This window comes from Neophocaena asiaeorientalis, unplaced genomic scaffold, assembly GCF_003031525.2.
Source record: "Neophocaena asiaeorientalis asiaeorientalis breed wild unplaced genomic scaffold, Neophocaena_asiaeorientalis_V1.1 scaffold30, whole genome shotgun sequence".
NCBI lineage: Eukaryota > Metazoa > Chordata > Mammalia > Artiodactyla > Phocoenidae > Neophocaena > Neophocaena asiaeorientalis.
The window spans coordinates 9,482,777-9,501,986 of NW_020174923.1; the positions used below are offsets into that span (position 1 = coordinate 9,482,777).

At 48.5% G+C, this 19,210-nt stretch overlaps 1 protein-coding gene across 2 annotated transcripts in view; it reads right to left on the reverse strand.

Moving 5' to 3' along the window:
- CYTH1 (cytohesin 1) overlaps window positions 1–19,210 on the reverse strand; it is a 77,047-nt gene that overhangs the window by 18,722 nt on the left and 39,115 nt on the right. For both annotated transcript variants that reach the window (XM_024761251.1, XM_024761250.1), the window contains exons 2-4: window positions 3,431–3,513; window positions 2,207–2,271; window positions 139–205 (exon numbers count right to left, since the gene is read on the reverse strand). In XM_024761251.1, the coding sequence (XP_024617019.1) occupies window positions 139–205; window positions 2,207–2,271; window positions 3,431–3,513 (215 nt within the window). The remainder of the gene's footprint in view (window positions 1–138; window positions 206–2,206; window positions 2,272–3,430; window positions 3,514–19,210) is intronic.

The following is a 19,210-nucleotide window of genomic DNA, read 5'->3' on the forward strand; positions in this document are numbered from 1 at the left end:
CTGCAGGAAGCAGGGCTCACATGAGCTGCACTCTACAAACAGGCAGGTAAGCTGTCTTAGTGCCCCTGGGTTCCAGCTGACACCGCGGAAACCGCCACCTTACAGACTATGGGCTCTGGCTGCTGCCTTTCCACTTACTTTTTTAGGATCCATGTTGAATTTTTTCCTGCCCATGGCTACCTGTTTGTTCCTCTGCATGTTTTTCCTGTAAAACAACCACCACAGCCATTTAAGTACTCCAGGTATTCGAGAATTTCTGAAAGACTGATATGACCCCCACACGCGTCCACTGATTTGCAGGGATTTCTGAGATGTATCCAGGAAAGCACAGGCACACTTAGGTCTAACTATGGAAGGACACTGAAATCCTGACCCTGGCCCCAGGCTCATTTGTTCCTTCTACCGCAGTGGGTTTCTTTTTTCAACATGATTTTTTAAAACTTTATTGAGGTATAGTTTACATATCATATAACATACCCATTTTGAGTGTACATCTGAGTGACGTTTAGTAAGTTTACTGAGTTGTGCAACTATCACTATAATCCAGTTTCAGAGCATTTTCAAAACCCTAGAAGTGTATGCTATGTAAGTTAATAGGTTATTGCCTCAATCTGTTCGTCCATTCATCTGCTGGTAGACATTTAAAGCTAATTCCAGTTTTTGGCTATTTTAAATAAGAATGCTGTAGATATCCTCGTGCGTGTGGGCACGCTCTCATTTCTCTTGAGTAAATACCTGGGAGCTGAATTGCTGGGCACAGCACGGATATATGGTCAACATTATGAGAAACTGCCATCCCGTTTTCCCCAGTGTTTACACGGCTTATTCTCACCAGCTCTCGGCAACTCGAGACGCCACCTGTCTATTTAATGCCAGCCGTCTTAGTGGGTGTGAAGCAGCATCTCTTTATGACTAACGATACTGAGCATTTTTCATGTGTCTATTATACGTATAAAAGTGTTCAAGCTTTTTGCCCATTTTTTAGTTAAGCTGATTTATTTATTTATTTGTTTGTTTGGCTGCGCTGGGTCTTAGCTGTGGCACACAGGATCTTCGTTGCTGCGTGCGGGATCTTTTTTAGTTGCGGCACGCGGGATTTTCAGTTGCAGCATGCGGGATCTAGTTCCCTGACCAGGGATCGAACCGGGGCCCCCGGCATTGGGGGTGCGGAGTCTTAACCACTGGACCGTGAGGGAAGCCCCTAAGCTGTTTTTTTATTAGTAAGTTTTATGTGTTCTTTCTATAAATATTCTGGATACAGGTCCTTTTTCAAATTTGGGTATTGCAAGTATTTTCTCCTCATCTGTGGTTTGCCTGTTCATTTCTTTTAAGAGTATATTTTACAAGAGCAGAAATTGTGAATTCTGATGAACTCCTAGTTGTCCATTTCTTCTAAGCTACAGTTGTTCTGAATGGCAAGTAAGAAAGCTGCGATTCAGAACTGACAATGCTGTGCCCGGATGTGCTGAGCTGGCAGCCCATTTCTGCAGCACACGCAGCTTCACTAATCCCTGATGGCCCTGCCGCACAAGCTTAAAGTAACAAAATCAAACAGTCTCATGAAGCCGGACAGGGAGACTCAGGCTTAGCAAAATACAGACGCGGAGTGAATCAGAAATAGCCCATTTACGACATTAAGCAGTTAGAAAATGGTCTGGGAACCCCATTCAAAATTAAACTCTCAAAGCAACTAAGATTTCATGTGGTTAAAAGAAGAAAATAACCTGCAGACATCCCTTGTCACTTTGTGCTATAATCTCATTTCTACGTTCTCTTCTCTTAAGTCTTAGGGAGGCACCAGCAAGCTTAGGATGACACCCAGACACAACTGGGCCTCCAGCCTTCGGGAACTGCATTGGCAGCATCCATTAAGCTTTTCCTTTACCCAGAAAGGAAAAGCAGAAACTCTAGAATAGGTACACAGTGGACAAGAGAAGGGAAGAAATAGTTCGCATGATAGTTTAAGGGCAACTTAAGGCTTTGGGGGACCTGCCAAGTTCTCCAGTTCAGCCTTTCCAACAGTGTCAAAAGCCCTCACATTTAGAAGTCCCTGTGCTAAAGGCAAAAAGTATGGTTACATACATGCTTGCTAGGCAAAGAGGGCAGAAAACACGCTTTCTTCTTAAATACACCATGTGTGTACAATTGCAGGCTGGCACTTGGCGATGCTACAACCACAAAACCACCCGGAAGAGGACAGACTCACCTCTCTTCTGTGGACCCCAGGTTTTCAATTTCATTAGCTACTTCTGCTATCTCATCCTTCAGCCTCTGCAAAACACACAGCCCAGAATTACCAGGAGGAAGATACAGATCAAATTAAAATCTCTAAAATCTCGCACAACTCCCTCCAACCAAAAACTAAAATAAAGCAAAATGAAATTAAATAAGATGATGCCCCCCCCCAAATCTAAACATTTTTGGAAAATTCATCTATTCAACAAATATTTCTTGGGTTCCTACCAGATAGTAAACATTCTAGGAAATACAAAGGTGAAAAAGATACCTCCTGACCACAAGGAGTTTAGTCTAGGACAGAAATTTATAATCATACACACTATGTACAATATGTATTTTTCCACTGAAAACGGCAGCCTTAACACAGTCTGTTGGAGCACATCCGCAGCTCACTGAACAGCGGGTGACAGAAGATTCCCAGGATAAACCACTCCCCGCAACGCCCAGGCTGCCCGGCCAGCAGTGCTGGTGCTGGGCCAACAGTGCCGCCAAGTGGCTGGCAAAGGGAACGCTGATCCCAGCTCTGCCTTCCACCCCTCCCCCATCTAAGCAGGCCCTCAGAGCGGACGACCTTCACGCTGGAGGGGGCTCTGAGTGAAGAACTGCGAAGCTTTCCCAGCACTTACCAGTGAAGGAGGAATCAAAGAACTAGGGCCACAGCAAAGTACACTCACACCAACACTGGAGCATGCCCAGTCTTTCCGACGATACACTTCGCAGCTTGGCGTTACAGGGTGTACCCCCTCCCGTCCCTGCCCCTGAGCTCTCAAACGTGTTACAGAGCAGAGAATTCTAAAAGAATTGGCTTCCCCAGGGGCTAAATAATCCAACTAATGGCAACCTATCAACAGGTGTTTTCATTCCTATTTTACAGAAAAAGAAACTGAAGACCAAAGAGGCAAAGTTCTCTATTTAGAATCGCCCTGCCAGAAAGTGGCCACCAGGACGTGGACATGGGTCTACATAACCTGAAGCCTGGGTTCTAGTCGCAGTCAGGAGACCTGTCACTCTAGCCTGACAGCCAGCCAGCTGGGTGCAGCTTACAGAGCACTCCTCCTCTCTGAGATTCCACTCTCACTTGTTAAGAAGCAAAGCTGGTTATCAATACCTGCACTTTATCAGAACTGTGGTGAGACCAAGGCAGAAGGTGTCACGAGAAGACACCTGGTCGAGGTGGCTGCCCAGCTCCTACCTGGATGTCGGCCAGCAGCTCCTGCTTCCTCCGCCGAATGTTCTCCAGCTCCTGGCGCTCCTCTGCAGTCAGGTCACTGGGAACTACAGAGAAGGAGGGAAGGATTACTAAGAAAGCTTTTCCTCGCCAAAAATAAATACAATCCAGAGACGCAAAAGGACAAAGGTACCACGGAAGAGGTGAGAAGCCAGTGTCGGAAATGAGCGACTGCTGGGGACGGATCTGGCTCCCATTCTCCGTCAGGATTACCAAGGTTAGAAAGGATAGTGGATCACAGAGAAGAGCTCTGATAAAGGAACAGCTGTCACAAAAAAACAAGAGAGAAAAAGCTGCCTGAGATGAGATGAGGTTGGCTAGGAATGAAAGAGGAGGACTGTGGGCCAGGCCCTGGCCACTTCCATCCTGAGGGGTGGGGGGCTCAGGCCGCTGGTTAATCCATCTCTCTAGGCCTCAGCTCCCTCACTGGGTCCAGCCCCGACACAGGGCAATGTCCATGACCCTAGCGGGGAGGGGGAGGCAACAGAGAGGCAACGTGAACGACAGTTTTGTGCCATTCTGGAGGGGGAAGGGGAGAGACTAGTATGTACAGAGAAAAAAAATCTAGAAGGACACACCCCCAAACTGAAACAATGTTTAACTCTGAGGATGGGGTTATGGGGACTTTTCTCTCTGCTTTATATACCCTTTAACATTTTTTGAATCATATTTTTAAATGAGCTCTTATCATCAGAACAAAGTTACTTAATTCCCCATCACAGTTCTCACCACAAAGTGCTTCCTCATTCCTCAAGACTCCATCTCCTCTAAAAGCAGGGGCTCAGGGTAGGTAGTCCCTACAACGGCCCTTCTGAGTGTGCGGGCAGCCAGTGGTCGATGGAAGAACAGGCGTTGGCATCAGGCACGCCTGACTCCAATCCCAGATCCATCCCACCACACGGCACTCAGGCCACTTTGCACAGTTACTGAACCTATTCAGGCCGCGTTCACCACCAATAAAATGGGGACGGACACCCTCGCCCATGCACTGGCTGCTGTGAGGGTGAAGTCCCACAGTCACTGAAGTGCGCCCCATCCCGCCTGGGGCTTAGGAGGGGCTCACAAGTGTTGGTCCCATTCCCTTGGGGGCCACAGCAAAGGGCCCCATGTTGCCAGATGGGGGGGGCAGTACCTGGATGCTCCCATCCTTCGCGCAGGTGCCTCAGTAAGTGAGAACTGCTCCGTATGATGTGGTGGCCACAAGCCAAGTGTGGGTAGTAAGCACTTGAAATGTGATTAGCCCACTTTCAGATGGGCTGTGTGTGTAAAATACACAGCAGTTTTGTACCAAAAAAGTTAACATATCTCTTTAATACTTTTTTGTATTGATTAAACATTGAAATGGTAAGTTGGTAAATAAAATACATTATTTTAATTGTGCTCACAGGGGCTGCTGGAGTGTAGTAACACTGCATTTGTGGCTCATATTACGTTTCTACTGGGCAGCACAGTGGAACAGTTCTGCTTGAAGGCGCAGTCAGGGTGCACGACTTGCCAACAATGGCACTGAAACTGAATCTAATGCGTTCAGAGCAGTTACTCTCCCCAAATATTTCATAAAAATCATGTAAGACAATAGAAGAGGGTGGAAACAATAGACCATGATTAAGTCTCAGCACAGGTTAGTTACATTAGGTTCTAAGCTGATTCTTCCTTTTTTATCCAGCTTTTCCCCACCCTTGTCTAGAAAAGTATCTTGTTTAAAAAAAAATAAATTTATTTTTATTTCTTTTTCTTTTAACATCTTTATTAGAGTATAACTGCTTTACGATGGTGTGTTACTTTCTGCTTTGTAACAAAGTGAGTCAGTTATACGTATACATATGTCCCCATATAAACGGGCTCTAGGTGTGCGGGTTTCAGTAGTTGTGGCCCGTAGGCTCGGTAGTTGTGGCTCGCGGGCTTAGTTGCTCCGTGGCATGTGGGATCTTCTCGGACCAGGGCTCGAACCCGTGTCCCCTGCATTGGCAGGCGGATTCCCAACCACTGCGCCACCAAGAAAGTCCCTAGAAAAGTGTCTTTTAAACTTCTCCAAGACCCACAATTAAAAAATGCATTCGATTTCACGACCCAATCTCCCCCATACACAAAAATAATACCCTTGGGACTTCCCTGGTGGTCCAATGGTTAAGACTCCATGCTTCCACTGCAGGGGGCGTGCATTTGATCCCTGATCGGGAAACTAAGATCCCACATGCCTCACAGTGCAGCCAAAAAAAGAAAACAAAAACAAACCCCTCACCACGTGAAATCTATTGACATTTTCTACTGTTTTACACTTAGTTTTCCTAACAGTGGCTATGGCCCACGAAACTGATTTCATAGCCTAATGAATGCACTGAGTCCTGTAGTTTGAAATACACTCCTAATTCACTAGAGGCTGGAAGACAGAGCCATCTAGAGATTCCAACAGACCACCTACACCCAAGCCCAGGCCTTCCAAGTGCGGCCTCAACCGTGCCTCTGTGAACTCAGGGGTGAGCATGCCAACAGCTACTTCAGGAGAAACCTAACAACAGATCAGCCCTAGTTAGAGCAAAGCCACTCTAAGAAACAGCACAAACTCTACTGGTTCATTCCCCATTCTAGAGAAAAGCACACACAAAGGAGTTCACTCTGCTTCTTCTGGACTTCACAAACCGGAAAAATTTCTAGTCCATGAAGATGAGAAGTTCCCTTTAAGAAACTAATTTCCGGAGCTTCTAACATAACATGGTTTTGCAAAATTTGAGGCAATAGTTCATTTCTTTAATAGCTATTCCATGGGGGAATGAATAACCAGGCTTTGACTCTGAACCACAGAGAAGGCTTGATCAGATCACTAAGGAGTCTTGCCCCAGAGGCAAGACTACAGTCCTCATAACAAGGCTGATGAAAAACAGAACCACGATGTGAAAAATCTGTATCTCAAGACTGCTGGATACCCTGAGAAGCCAATTTCTACTGTTCCAAACTGGAAACTCAGTGGTGGCTTCCTTTTCAGAATCTAAGCACCCAGCCATTCTGGGTTAGCCTTCGCACAAGACAGTTTTTCTGGAAGGTCACAATCTAGTTTCTGCAGTAGAAGTTCAAAATGTGCCTGTGGTCCTCCACCTTCTGAGATGTTGCTTTAGAGAGAGTAGAGGGATAAAAAAAGGTACAATCCTGCAATACCACAGAGTACGGGGAGAGGGGCCATCGGCAAAAGAGGCTTCAACGAATTTCCAGGGCAAAGAAAGCAGAGCGCCAACACCTCCCTCTGAAAGCAGAGACTCCACCAGGGCAGGGACCTTGCATGCCTGACACTGCCGTGTTCGCAGCACCCAGCACAGTGTCTGGCACCCAAAGGTTCTGAATATATATTTGTCCCCAGGCAAAAACAAAGGAGCTGGACCGACACGCGGAGAGCAAGCATGGGAGAGGGTGCCCAGGGCGGAGCCTCGATTCCTGTATTTGGGAGGCCTGGTACTGCCCTGTGGAGAGCAGACTTATGCCCCAGGCCCGTCCCCACACTTGGAGCTCCCACTCAGCCCATCCACCATATCATTCTTCCGCTCACAGAGATGGCTGAGCCTCCGGCCCGAATGGGAACCAGCAGGGAAGGGAGCAGATAACCTACCCTGGAGCAGACAGAGATAATTAAGGGAACAGAGAAAACTTTGAAAGAACAGGAAACTATGAAAAGGACACAACTACAGAAAAATAATAAGCTCTTGGAAATTAAACATATTTTGCCCCTCTAGCCTCTCCCAAAGTAAAAAAAGTCAATAAAAGGATAAAAGATGAAGTTGAGGCACTCCTACAGAACAAAGTGCAAAAGAAAAGACTTGAAAAAAGAAGCAAAACAAAATATAAGCAAGAAGTCAGTCCATTCAGTATAATAAAGTTTTTTTAATCTCAGAGAAGTCCTCAGAGTAAAGTTCAGAAGTTGAAGGATTAAAGACGATCCTGAAACCTCGATGAGGAGTAAAGAGGGAACCAGGCCACCCACAAAACAAGAACTGGGCTGGAGCAACAGAGATCCCGTAAGACAGTGGAAGGGGCTTTCAAAGTTCTAAACAAAAGCGATTCTGACCCGACACGCACGCACGCTCACAGCGTGGAGAGGATCCGATCAGAACAAGAGGCCAGTGGGCTGCAAGAAGACCGTCCTCAGGAAGAGTGGACGAGAGAATGAATGGGAAAGAGCTGGAATGTTTACGATGGGAGAAGGCATCACTGGGTCTCCTCTCAACAGAACAACAAGGTAGCTAGAAACAGGAAAAACAAAGGCTGGAGGGAATCAGGGTTCAAGCCACAAGCCAATTGGAGGCAAGAAAGGAGGCATCGACCTTGGTGCTGGGAAGAGCTCCCAGGAGGGCGCACACTCCTGTCTCGGGGCGGGAGCCGGTGGGGAGCACGTGGCACAGAGGCCACTTCAGGTTCCAGGACAAAAGCTGTATGTAATCAGCTGTGAGCACGCTGAAATGGGGGAAGAGCTGACGGAGGTGCGAGGGCCTGAGAGGGGCAAGCGGGGTCCCCGCACCTCCTCTTACAAAGGAGCAGGAGGCACGCGTGAAAGATCACAGACAGAAATCAAGGCTGTCAACGTGTGTATGAAAGTCTCAAAGAAGAAAATTAAGCGACCAGACATTTGTGAAAAACTATCAAAAATGCACAGGGAGAGAGTGAAGGAAAGAATGCTGCAAGTGAAGGAAATCAGGAGATAATCTCTGACTCTGATAAAATAATCAGCAGGAAGAGAGTATTAATACACACCTGGCAGCATCTACCGGAAGATCAAAATCCAGAATAAGTTCATTATGACTGGTTCCTTCTGGGTAGGGGGTCTGGGAATGGAGAGAGACGGGGCACAAGAGCTCCTGAATACTTGCTAAAAATAATAGTTAAGTACTACTGCATTTTTTAAATGAAAAATAAAAATGTTAGCCTATGGTCACTAGAAAAAGACAGGCCTTCTATTGGGCTGGCCAGAAAGTTCGTTCGGGTTTTTCCGGAACATCAATATGTCCTGGTGGTCAGATGGAAGATACTTCTAGCCAATGTGCAGTTAGAACCAGCAAGACATTTATCCACATTTACTTTGAAGCTGTCTCCTGACATTAACCACGCGATTTCTAAATCGCTTCTCCATTCCACACTTAGTACCCTTAAATCACAGCACTGCTTCCCTTTTGGTTCAACAAATCACCTAAGAACTTACTACAAAAAAAAAAAAAAAAAAAAAAAAAAGAAGCAGATTTAGATCTCATTTTTCTAGTGGAATTTTGCTCTGAGGTGAGAAAAAAAAATCCAGCATTTTAACAAATGTATTTTCCTCTGCTTAAACTTATCAATGCAACAGCAAATTTTCAACTCAAGCCCTCATTCTCATGTTGCCCATGAGGAAAAAATTCCACAGACAAAATGCTTAATTTCATTTAACAGCATGGAGAATCAAAACCATGGCTGGAGAGCCAGAGGAGTAAGTGATCCCTAGGATCCTATCTGGCGTCTCAAGGACCCTGGAAGGCTGCCACCAGGACACGACAGGAACAGCTGGTACTCAGAAACCACCACATCCACTCGGCACCCCGAGTTTCTGAGAAAGCAGCGTGGGCCCCTGGGAAAGGCATCTATCTACCCACGCCCCGGCTCTCCCGCGTAGCTATTAGGGTTAAACTGTAAAAGATCTGATGGGCCAGATGGCAGAGCAACAAACAACTCCTCAGCCACGCTCCTGTGCCAGGAAGGCAGCTAAACCCTCTTCTCCTGAAAAGAATGGCAACTAGGGAGGCAGCGGCCTGCGCATAAAGGACACGGGGCAGAGGGCCTGGAGGCCTTGGGAATTCATGCCTGCAAAGGTTAATTTCAATACAAGGTGTCCTGCTTCCAGCACGGGGACCAGTCCAGTAGCAGCCCCTCACCATTCCCTTGCAGCGCTCCAATTTAATGAAGGGGATTAAAGAGCCTACAACAACAAGGGACCATTGTGCTCGGCTGTGAATAGAAAAGCCACACAAGGGGACCTTCTATTTATTTCTTTATTTAAATGTTGCTCTGCGGATTTAACCGGCAGAAACCCAGAGCAGCAATGTGCTCCATCCAGCGCATACAAAGGAGGCTCTCTTAAAGGGACAGCGCCCTCCTTCCGGGCTGGGGGAGGGTAGATATGCACATGCGGCATCACTAGGTCCAGCTTCTCCCTCTCCGGCGGTCACAGTCACGGGCAGGTGCCCAGAGACCTGCCACGAAGTCCAACTGAAAAGGCAGATCTTCTGACAGCAGTTTCTGCTCAACAGGAATACAGGCGGCTGCCAGCCAAAAGGGACCGCGTTGTCTGTCCTTCGTCCCCAGGGGTGACATATATCAAAGTGTCGGAGGTGCACTTTAGGGCCCAGACACAGCTCCCTGAGGTCCTCCAGCTGTACCAGGTCCCTCTGCCTAGCTTTAAAATACATCATTTGCCTTATTTTTTCCACCATAATCATCAACCATCATCCTTCTTATATATAGCCCTTGCCTTTCGGTGGATAAGAAGGGTCTAAATTTAAACCAGCACAGCAGGGAAACATTTAAAAAGGTGAGGCCAAGAGTCCATAAGGCCCTCCCTTTTCCCCACGTGTGGAGAAAGCAGACAAACAGGTCTGGTCTCCATGAAGCCCAGGAGGGCGTTGGTGTGCAGAAAAAGCACTTCCAGGCCTCCGGAGCCTGCGCCGGCCAGGGTGCCCTGCTAAGCAAGGCCAGACCCTTTCCAGGCTGGAGTTTCATGAAACTGAAAACACACACAGACTCAGAAACCACCTGCCCACCTGGAGCCACAGCAGCCTGGTAACGTAAAGCATGAGGATTAGCAGATGCAAACTATTATACACAGAATGGAGAAACAACACGGTCCTACTGTAGAGCACAGGGAACTATATTCAATATCCTGTGATAAACCATAACGGAAAAGAATATGAAAAAGAATACACACACACACACACACACACACACACACACACACACACGTATAACTGAATCACTTTACTGTACAGCAGAAATTAACACAACATTGTAAATCAACTATATTTCAATAAAATAAATGTTCTTAAAAAAGAAAGAAAGGTAAAGTAAAGCACTGGGCCTTCCTGTACCCTCTCCAGAAACTGTTACCGGCTCCAGAGGGAACATGAGCTTTTTACAAACAGCTTTTGGGTTCAAGAGCGCAAATCTGGGAAGCTGCCCGCGGAGTGAAGGCGGTGTGCCTCCAAAGACAAAGATCAAAGGGCCTGCGTACAGAACTCACGGTGTGGTGAGCGCTGGTCAAACCACCAGGCACTTTCGGAATCAGCCTGTGCAGATCCTCCGGTCAGATCACTCACTCTGCTCCACCCTGGGGTAAGTCACCTCGGTCTCCCAAGAGATCCCAGTGCCTTCCAGTGTGAAAAAACCCAAAAGACTAGAAAGAACTCAGGCTTTGGTGACATACAAACAGTCAGCAGACTTTCACAAAACTCTCAATTCTATGCTGACGTTAGAGGTCAGGGCTTCCCTGGTGGCGCAGTGGTTGAGCGTTCGCCTGCCGATGCAGGGGACACGGGTTCGTGCCCCGGTCCGGGAAGATCCCACATGCCGCGGAGCGGCTGGGCCCGTGAGCCATGGCTGCTGAGCCTGCGCTCCGCAACGGGAGAGGCCACAACAGTGAGAGGCCCGTGTCTCGCCAAAAAAAAAAAAAAAAAAAAAAAAAAAGAAATACATGAGGTCAGATCTTCATGATGGGGATAAGAAAACAACCAAAATTCACAGGGTCCTTAAGTTAAGGCAACATAGAGATGAGTGAAACAGAAAGCTACAATGACTAAGGGGCTTCGCTGACAGCCTCACACTTAGAGACAGACCTCAGGGTAGCTGTCAAGACCAGAGGGCACAGGAGGATGTAGCAAAGGGATGCGACCAAAATCTGAAACTTGTAGACACATATACGGCCAACAGTCTGCTGACTTGACCACCTCACACCTTTCCAGAAAGTCTCCCGACTTTGGGAAACAATTCCTTTTCCCTTCAACTAAGTCAAAACTACAGCAACCCTCTGTATAATTTAATACCATATTATTCTGCCTCGAAAAGGAAGGAAATTCTGACACGTGCTAGAGCATGAAGGAACCCGGAAGACATTATGCTAAGTGAAATAAGCCAGCCACAAAAGGACCAATACTGTACGATTCCACTTACATGAGGTCCCTAGAGAAGCCAAATTTACAGAGACAGAAAGTGGAATGGTGGGTGTCTGGGGCTGGGGGAGGGGAGAATGGGGAGTCAGTGTTTAACGGGGACAGAGTTTCAGTTTTGCAAAAATTCTGGAGAGGGATAGCGGTGATGGTTGTCAACAAGGTAAATGAACTTAATGCTATTGAACCATTCACTTAAAATGGTAAATTTTATGTTATATATATTTTACTGTAATTAAAAACAAACAAAAAAACACAAATGAAACAAAATTTTAATAGCAGTATCCTGACTTCCCAATTTCTGCTTACCTTAGTCCCTTTCCCAAGAAGCTATGATTTGACTTTTGTGTAAAGCACTGGAAGAGAAGTGTCTTACCACCGATTTACAGCCTAAGTGATTCTAAAAGAAAGAATTAAATTGGCACGTGGCTAGCATAACTGACATTCAACACAGGAGGTGAGAGGTGCCTTCTAGCAAATTGCCAAGGTGAATATTTACTCTTCTAGTTTAAATTCTTTTCACACAAAGACCACCCAGTCTCCCACCTAGAAGTAAGTATATTAAAGATTTTATTACCATAGTCTGCATCTTTAAGGAAAACTTTGTTTCTATCTCAGTCTTTGAGACGTCTCATCTAACCCCTAACCTCACAACTCAGGCCCCCTTAACTGCGATGAGACACTGCCCAGGGATTGGGGGTTGGGGGGAGGGACACCTGTGTGGGGCTTCACTGCCTAGTTGCTCTGTGACCTGGAGAAAACCACCACCTCTCCCTGCCCTGGTTTCCTTAAGCAGGAATGGGCATGTCAGCATCCTTGTCCTTCCCAATGAGAGGGTGTATAATAAACAGCTCCATAAACTGTCTCATGAAAGCAGGGTATTTTATCATCTTACCTTACATAGAGAAGGGAATCAACACATTTTATCTAATAAATCCTAGAACTCAAAGACCAGTTTGCATAACCTTATGATTCAACCAGCTAACCAAAGGGAAAATGAAGTCGAATTTCAAGGTAGTAAAAGAAACAAAGTCATAAAATTTTATCCTAAAAGTTTGGTTTAGAAAAATAAAGTTAACATCTGCTTTCAAGAAAAGCTGAACACTAGAAAATAATCATTTTAAGAACCTCAAGCTTTTCTAAAACCTAGCAGTGGTACTATGTGATCCAGCTGGACTTCTGCAGCAGTTTCTCTCTAGCACTCATACTTGCAATCTCTGTCTCCAAGGCTGTTTTTGAAAGGGTCACAGAGACTGCAAGCAGAGCTGGAGCCAGCTCAGCAAGGAGAGCCATGTTCTACCTCTGGCTGCTTGAGACATCGCAGAGCCCTCGTGCTCTCAGGGAGAGCCTCGGAGCTCCCATCCTAGCAGCCGAACCGAGCATCGGCGCCCCTCTCCTCCCTCCCCACACCAGCTGCCATCTCTGGCACTGCACAGCTGTGCCACCACATCCCTTCCCTCCAAAAGAGAGGCTTGGTGAGGGTGTGAAGAACTAAAGAAGTCAGTTCGCTCTCACTTTACCCGCCTTCCTAAAACCTAGTGTACGCTGGCCCTTTGTAAAACCCTGAACACTTATGCAGACTGAAACACTGCCCCCCGCCCCTTGGCTGACAGCTGGAACAGACCCCTGGCACCAAAATAAACGTGGGACTCCAGCTCCTCTTCTATGTGCATTTTTGGAAAGAGGGCTACCATACCCGGGGAAGGTTCCAAAGTTCTTAATGAGTAAAATAAAAACTCCTAGGGTGGGTTGAGAGGGAGATCTCGCCGGATTTGCTCCTCTGCTTTCTGCCGGCCTATTTCTAACCTCACCAGAGCAGGACCACAGAAATCAGTTATTAGCTTGCTCCTCAATCTCAGGCCTAGAAGAAACCACACTGAAGGTTTAAACCTCTATTTGAAGAAGCTACTGGAAAAACCCTAGGAGGAGAGAGCAGAATGCGAAACCACAAGACAGACACGCAGAGAAGCAGCCGCTGCACACATCACGCTGCTGCCCGCTCCTGGTGGGAGAGGCCGGCAGCGGCGGCGGCGCGTAATAACAACAGAGGGATCCGCGCTCTACAGGAAGCTGCACACGATGGGCTCACACGCGCCACCCACCCGGCCTCTTACCCAGGGCGAGTCCCCTCTCCGGCAGCCCCAGGATCCCGGCAGCCCCAGGGCGGCGACGTCAAAGCCCGGGCAGCTGGCAGCTCTCAGCTTCAGAGGCCATGGTGGCCCAGCACCGCGACCCCCCAGTCCCAGGCCCCCCGCTGCCCCCACAGCGCCGGGCGGAGGCAGCGATGGAGCCCGCACAGAACGTGCGTCCGCACAGCCAGGGCAGAGGCGGCAGCCGCGAACACAAAAGCTGAGCGGAAACCCGGGTGGAGAGGGAACCGATGCTGGTGGGGAAGGCAGGCGTGGACGGAGACGTCGCCGGGCTGACACTTGGAGCGTGTGCTCCGTCCTCCAGGCTTATTTCCATGAATGCGATGACAGTGCCCCGCCCACCACGCCCCCACTCGCGGCCTCGGAGGGGGGACGCGCCAAGAGCCTTTGCTCACAGGCTGCAGCGGCTTTTTTCTCCCCCTTGGAAGCAAAAAGCTGATGGTGGCTTCCCAGGGAGGATGTTAACCCTTACTTAAGGTACCCTCTCCCTTCCTGAGTGGATAAACAGGAGGGCAGGATCCAGAGGGCAGGCTGTTCTGTCGCCCTCAGCGCAAGGCCACCTCCTTCTGCCCAGCACTGTGTCAGGAGGCAGGGATGCTGACCACGCTGCTCCAACACAATCCCCCCCTTCCTGTCCTCTGAGGCCCTAGGCCCCCTGTCTCCACGTGGCACGCTCCAGCCTTTTTACTAAAAGGGACCTGCCTCCCACTCAGGCCATGTGCTAGCCGCTCTCTCCACACACAGGCCATAGGTGTTTCCACACCAGAGGCTGCAACATAGCTTTCCAGTATATTCTGGTTAGGGTGAGTGAGGCAGGTGGGTCCAGGGACGATACTGTAAGATGGCTGGTGACAAGAAACGTCGCTACAGCCTGAGAGGAGTGACTCTCAAGCTCCAGAGGTGCAAGGATCACCAAGGGCACCATCAGACACACAGATCTGGGACCCCAGGCTGAGACTCGGGTTCCAGAGGCTCAGGCCCCCGTGTTAAGCCAGAACACAGGGTGACTGGAAGCCTTGTCTGCAGACCCCTCTGGGAAGCACTGCCTCTGACTAATAAGGGAAGAGACATAAGGATTTTAAAACAAGTGCCAAATAAACAAGGAGAAAGAAGAGAAAATAAACCACCACACTAGAGGAGTTTCTCCGATCTCGGCACTATTGACATTTCGGGGATCATTCTGTGTCGAGGGCATCCTGGTGCCTTAGAGCACATTTAACTGCACCCTGGCCTCCACCCACTGGATGCCAGTAACACCCCACCCTATCCCCCAGATAGGACAACCCCAAACGTCTCCAGACGTTGCCAAATCCCCTGCAGGGCAAAAGTGTTCTGCTTAAGAACCACTGGTCCAGGCACACAACAACAGGAGGAAAAAAACTTAAAAATCCCACACCCTCCCCTGCCTTCCAGTCCTCTGCCCTTAGGAAACTGCTGACAGGAGGCATCCTTCCCCACTACACTAACGTGGGATCCATACTCTGAGGTTTCCTCATCACCAAGAGGGTCACCAGACTTCACCAAGCACTTGGGCTTTGCAGCCTAGCCTGTCTTTAAAGAAACAGCCACAATGTGAACCATTTTATCTGTGTGTCGAAATGGCAGTTCTCATCTAAAAGAATCATACCAAATCTACGAGAAATAAACCCTAAAATCATTTATGAAATCTTTGCTTTAAGCTGCAAAAGGAGGCACGTTTTCAACAAACACATGGACTGAGAGTCCCTATCTGACACTCAGTCTGGTGAGCTGCCCATCCCTCACCCGGCCCCAGGGAGAGTCCATCCTCCCTGGTCCACCAGAGTACCTCGTTCCCAACCTGTTTCCGTTTCCTTCTCATTGTTTAGAGGCTCATCCTGGCCAGCCATCAAGAGCCACCTCTTAACGGGGAGAACTCCCTCAGTTCACACAAATTAACCCTCACTTAAAGGCCTTCTTCATACCGTTTCCTTTGAACAATGTTTGTATCATGCAGTTTACCACCTGGTTGGACACTGTCCTGTTCCCAGGGGGTTATCTGTCCATGAAGTTAAGCTCTTACCTTCCAGTAAAATACCATAAATATTCTCACAGCACTCTGCACATTCCTAAGGGCTATGTCCCCCTTTCCGAGCTAACGTCAAAATACGCACAGACACACTCCAGGGATTTAAAGGTCCCAGCAGGCAGGTCCTGACCTGTCACTTTCTGTGCACGACTGGGTCATAAGGCACAGGCTCACTGTGGCTCACCCTTAACTCACCAGCTACAACTCAGCAACAGAGGATCCACCACTGGGCTTGCCTTGTAGCGTGTAAACCAGCGAAGTCCTCAGCGTGAAGCCAGGCCAGACTGGCTGGCAGCAAAGCCTGCACCACGGTCAGTTCTTGGCACAAACAGTATGATCCAAGGAAGCAAGGAGACAAGAATGAGAGTGAAAAGCTACCGACAGGAAGTCTGCAGTGTGGCCCGCCTCTTCTCTGAACACAGATCTCAATAAACGGCCCCACAATCAAGTTTATGAAATCACAGCGATGATCAGAGAAAAAGACTGTTCACCGGCTAGTAATCTCAGGAAATCTACCAACAGAGAAAATAAAAGCTTTAAAAAATTACTTTCTCAGATTTGTAATCTAACAATCTTTGGGGAAAAAAATGGTTACCACCCATAAACCAGGTAGCCTATTAGTAACTACCCTATTAGTTACCGTAGAAGATACAAAGATGGTAAGACATGGTTCAGGCCCCCAAAGAGCTTACGTGTTACTGGTCCTTTTAAAGAAAAAAGAATCAAGCAGCAAGTAAGCGCCAAATGAATGCTGGAGACAGGCGTCACGGGGTCAGAGACAGCCAAGCCCGCAGCCAGGTTGTCCCAGGAGACCCCAAGAGAGCTGAGGCGGGGCCATCGGTGAGAGGGCCCTCGAGGCTGGGGACAGAGGACAAACTGGAAATGCCTAGAAAAGCTGCACAAGTCAGACCGTGACCTTTGAGTCTGGCACAAGGACATCTGACTGTCCTGTTGTCAGGCGGGAGGCAAGGTAGAGACAGAGTGGGAAGGGGCATGGGGGCACCCGGAGAGACGGACGGGCAGCTTTTCCGTGGTGGCCAGGGAGAAGTGACAGGAACACAGGGCGTTTGTCCAAGGCAGGGAAACTTGGGCTCAAAAGTGGGAACAGAGTGACTAAGTGTCTTCTGCCCCCCTGCTAGCTCAGAGCTTGCACGGCCACCCTGTGCGACACCCACTCCCCACACCACGCGCCGTCTCCCCAGGGCTGCCTTGAAACAGGCCCTCCGCCACGTGCGCAGGGTGGTCTGCAGCACTCGCTTATTCCACAGACAGCTCCTGAGAGGCAGTAAATCAGCGTCTTTCAATTCAGCAACATCACAAACTTGCTAACCCTACGCACTCGGCCTCCCCAAGCCCCACGTCACCTGGGCAAAGGCCCTGCACCAGCCCATACCAGGCGTGGAGCCCTCCACATCTCAGCATCCCCACCTCCTCTGCTTCTGTGTCACACAAAACTCAGGCATGGAATTTCAACCATTCTACCCTATTCCTTAAGCTTTTTTTTTTTTTTTTTTTTTCAGTACGCAGGCCTCTCACTGTTGTGGCCCCTCCCGCTGCGGAGCACAGGCTCCAGACGTGCAGGCTCAGCGGCCATGGCTCACGGGCCTAGCCACTCCGTAGCATGTGGGATATTCCCGGACTGGGGCACGAACCCGTGTCCCCTGCATCGGCAGGCGGACTCTCAACCACTGCGCCACCAGGGAAGCCCCCCTTACGCTTTAAAATGCTGAATTGCTCTTTAGTAAAAACTAGGAGCATAAATGCTTCTTCAAAGAAGCCGAGACTGGCTTCTGTCCCCTCTCTGAGAAAGGCCTGAAGCAACCTAGAGGGTAGCAGTTCCTAACTCTAGCCTCAAAGGAGAAGAAGCCAGCTCCTGGTGCCAGACATCAACCCTTCTCAGAGCTGCCCGAAGTCCAGAGAAGTGCCCCTGAGGTCCGAGAGAAGCCTGAGAGGAGCTGGAGGCACCGACCCAGGCGCCAGCTCTCCGGGTCCCAGTGGCCCTGGGTCCGCTCACAGGCAGCAGAGCTGGGGCAGGCAAGGGCCAGCCTCCCTGATGGGGCCTGCTCCCGGCACCAGCGCAGGGGACTCATCCCTGCCGGGGCTGCTCTCGGCCATCCTCTCCCTCCTGGCCTTTGCAGAGGGCACAGCAGAGACAGGAGGAGACTGTAGGGAGGAAGGAGGGGAGGACTATGGGGCCACGAGGAGGCTGAGGCAGGCGGTGGGCAATGCTTTGTCCGCAGAGACCCAGGGCGGCACTGTGCCTCACAGCCACCAGCTCAAGGAGGCGAGCTGACCCGTGGGAGGGCAACCAGCAAATGCCCCGCAAGCCAGCGCGCTTACTGTGCCAGGAGCAAGTCACTAAGAAAACAAGGAAGATCTGAGCACGGGCAGAAAGACCTCTGCGGGGAAAAGCTACCCTCAGTATGTGCGTCTGTTTCTAAAACTACTGTTTACCTTACCAACAAGAGTTTCGCAGGAGCACAACAGATAAAACGATATTAAAGTTCATATGGAAAATGTACGTATGAATAGCCTAGAAAACGATGAAGAGGAAGAAGGGTAATGTGAGGGGAGCCTCTGCCAGAGATTAAAGCGTTGAGACATCAAAAATTTGAAATTTCAGCACTGGAGAAGGAAAACAGCAGAAAAGAAACTCAAGAGATACTGAAACACACAGGTGGCACTTCAAGTCATAAAATCTCATACAGAAAATATTTTTAAAAGATACAAAAATATAAAGAAAAATAGGATTATTCAGTCAATGGGGGGGCAATTAGCCAGCTGCCCATCTGAGGGCACAGTAAGCTGCATGTCTACTCATTTATATCAGAGTAAGTTCTAGCTGAGTCAAAGATTCTAATGTAAGAAAAGAAACCACAGAAATTCTAGAATAAAGCATGGATTAATATGGTTATAATCTCAGAGAGTCTGTTCAGTTTGCTACAATAAAATGTAAAGCTTCAGAATGGAAAATAAAGTTCTATGAGCTAAAAGGTAAACAACCAGGACAACCAATGTGCAAAATATATAACAGATGATTAACTTCTTTTCACAAGGACAGCAGTGAGACAAAGGTGGACACAATCAGCGAAAGACATAAAAAGCAGACCCAGAAAGACAAGCACAATGGCCAGACATGAAGGACGCTTAAACTCTCCAGTTAAAGCATGAATACCACACCGCTTCAGGTGAGTCTGGCAGAAATGAGAGTGTCCGCCAAGGGCGCGGGAGTACACAGGCGGCCCAGGCTCTGCTGGGGGAGTGTAAACGGCGCAACCTTTCTGCTGCAGTACTTTTCAATTCAGCAATTCCATTTAAGAACTTATCCAATGGACGTACTCCCAAAAGTGCAAAAATGAAAACTACTTACACACGATTT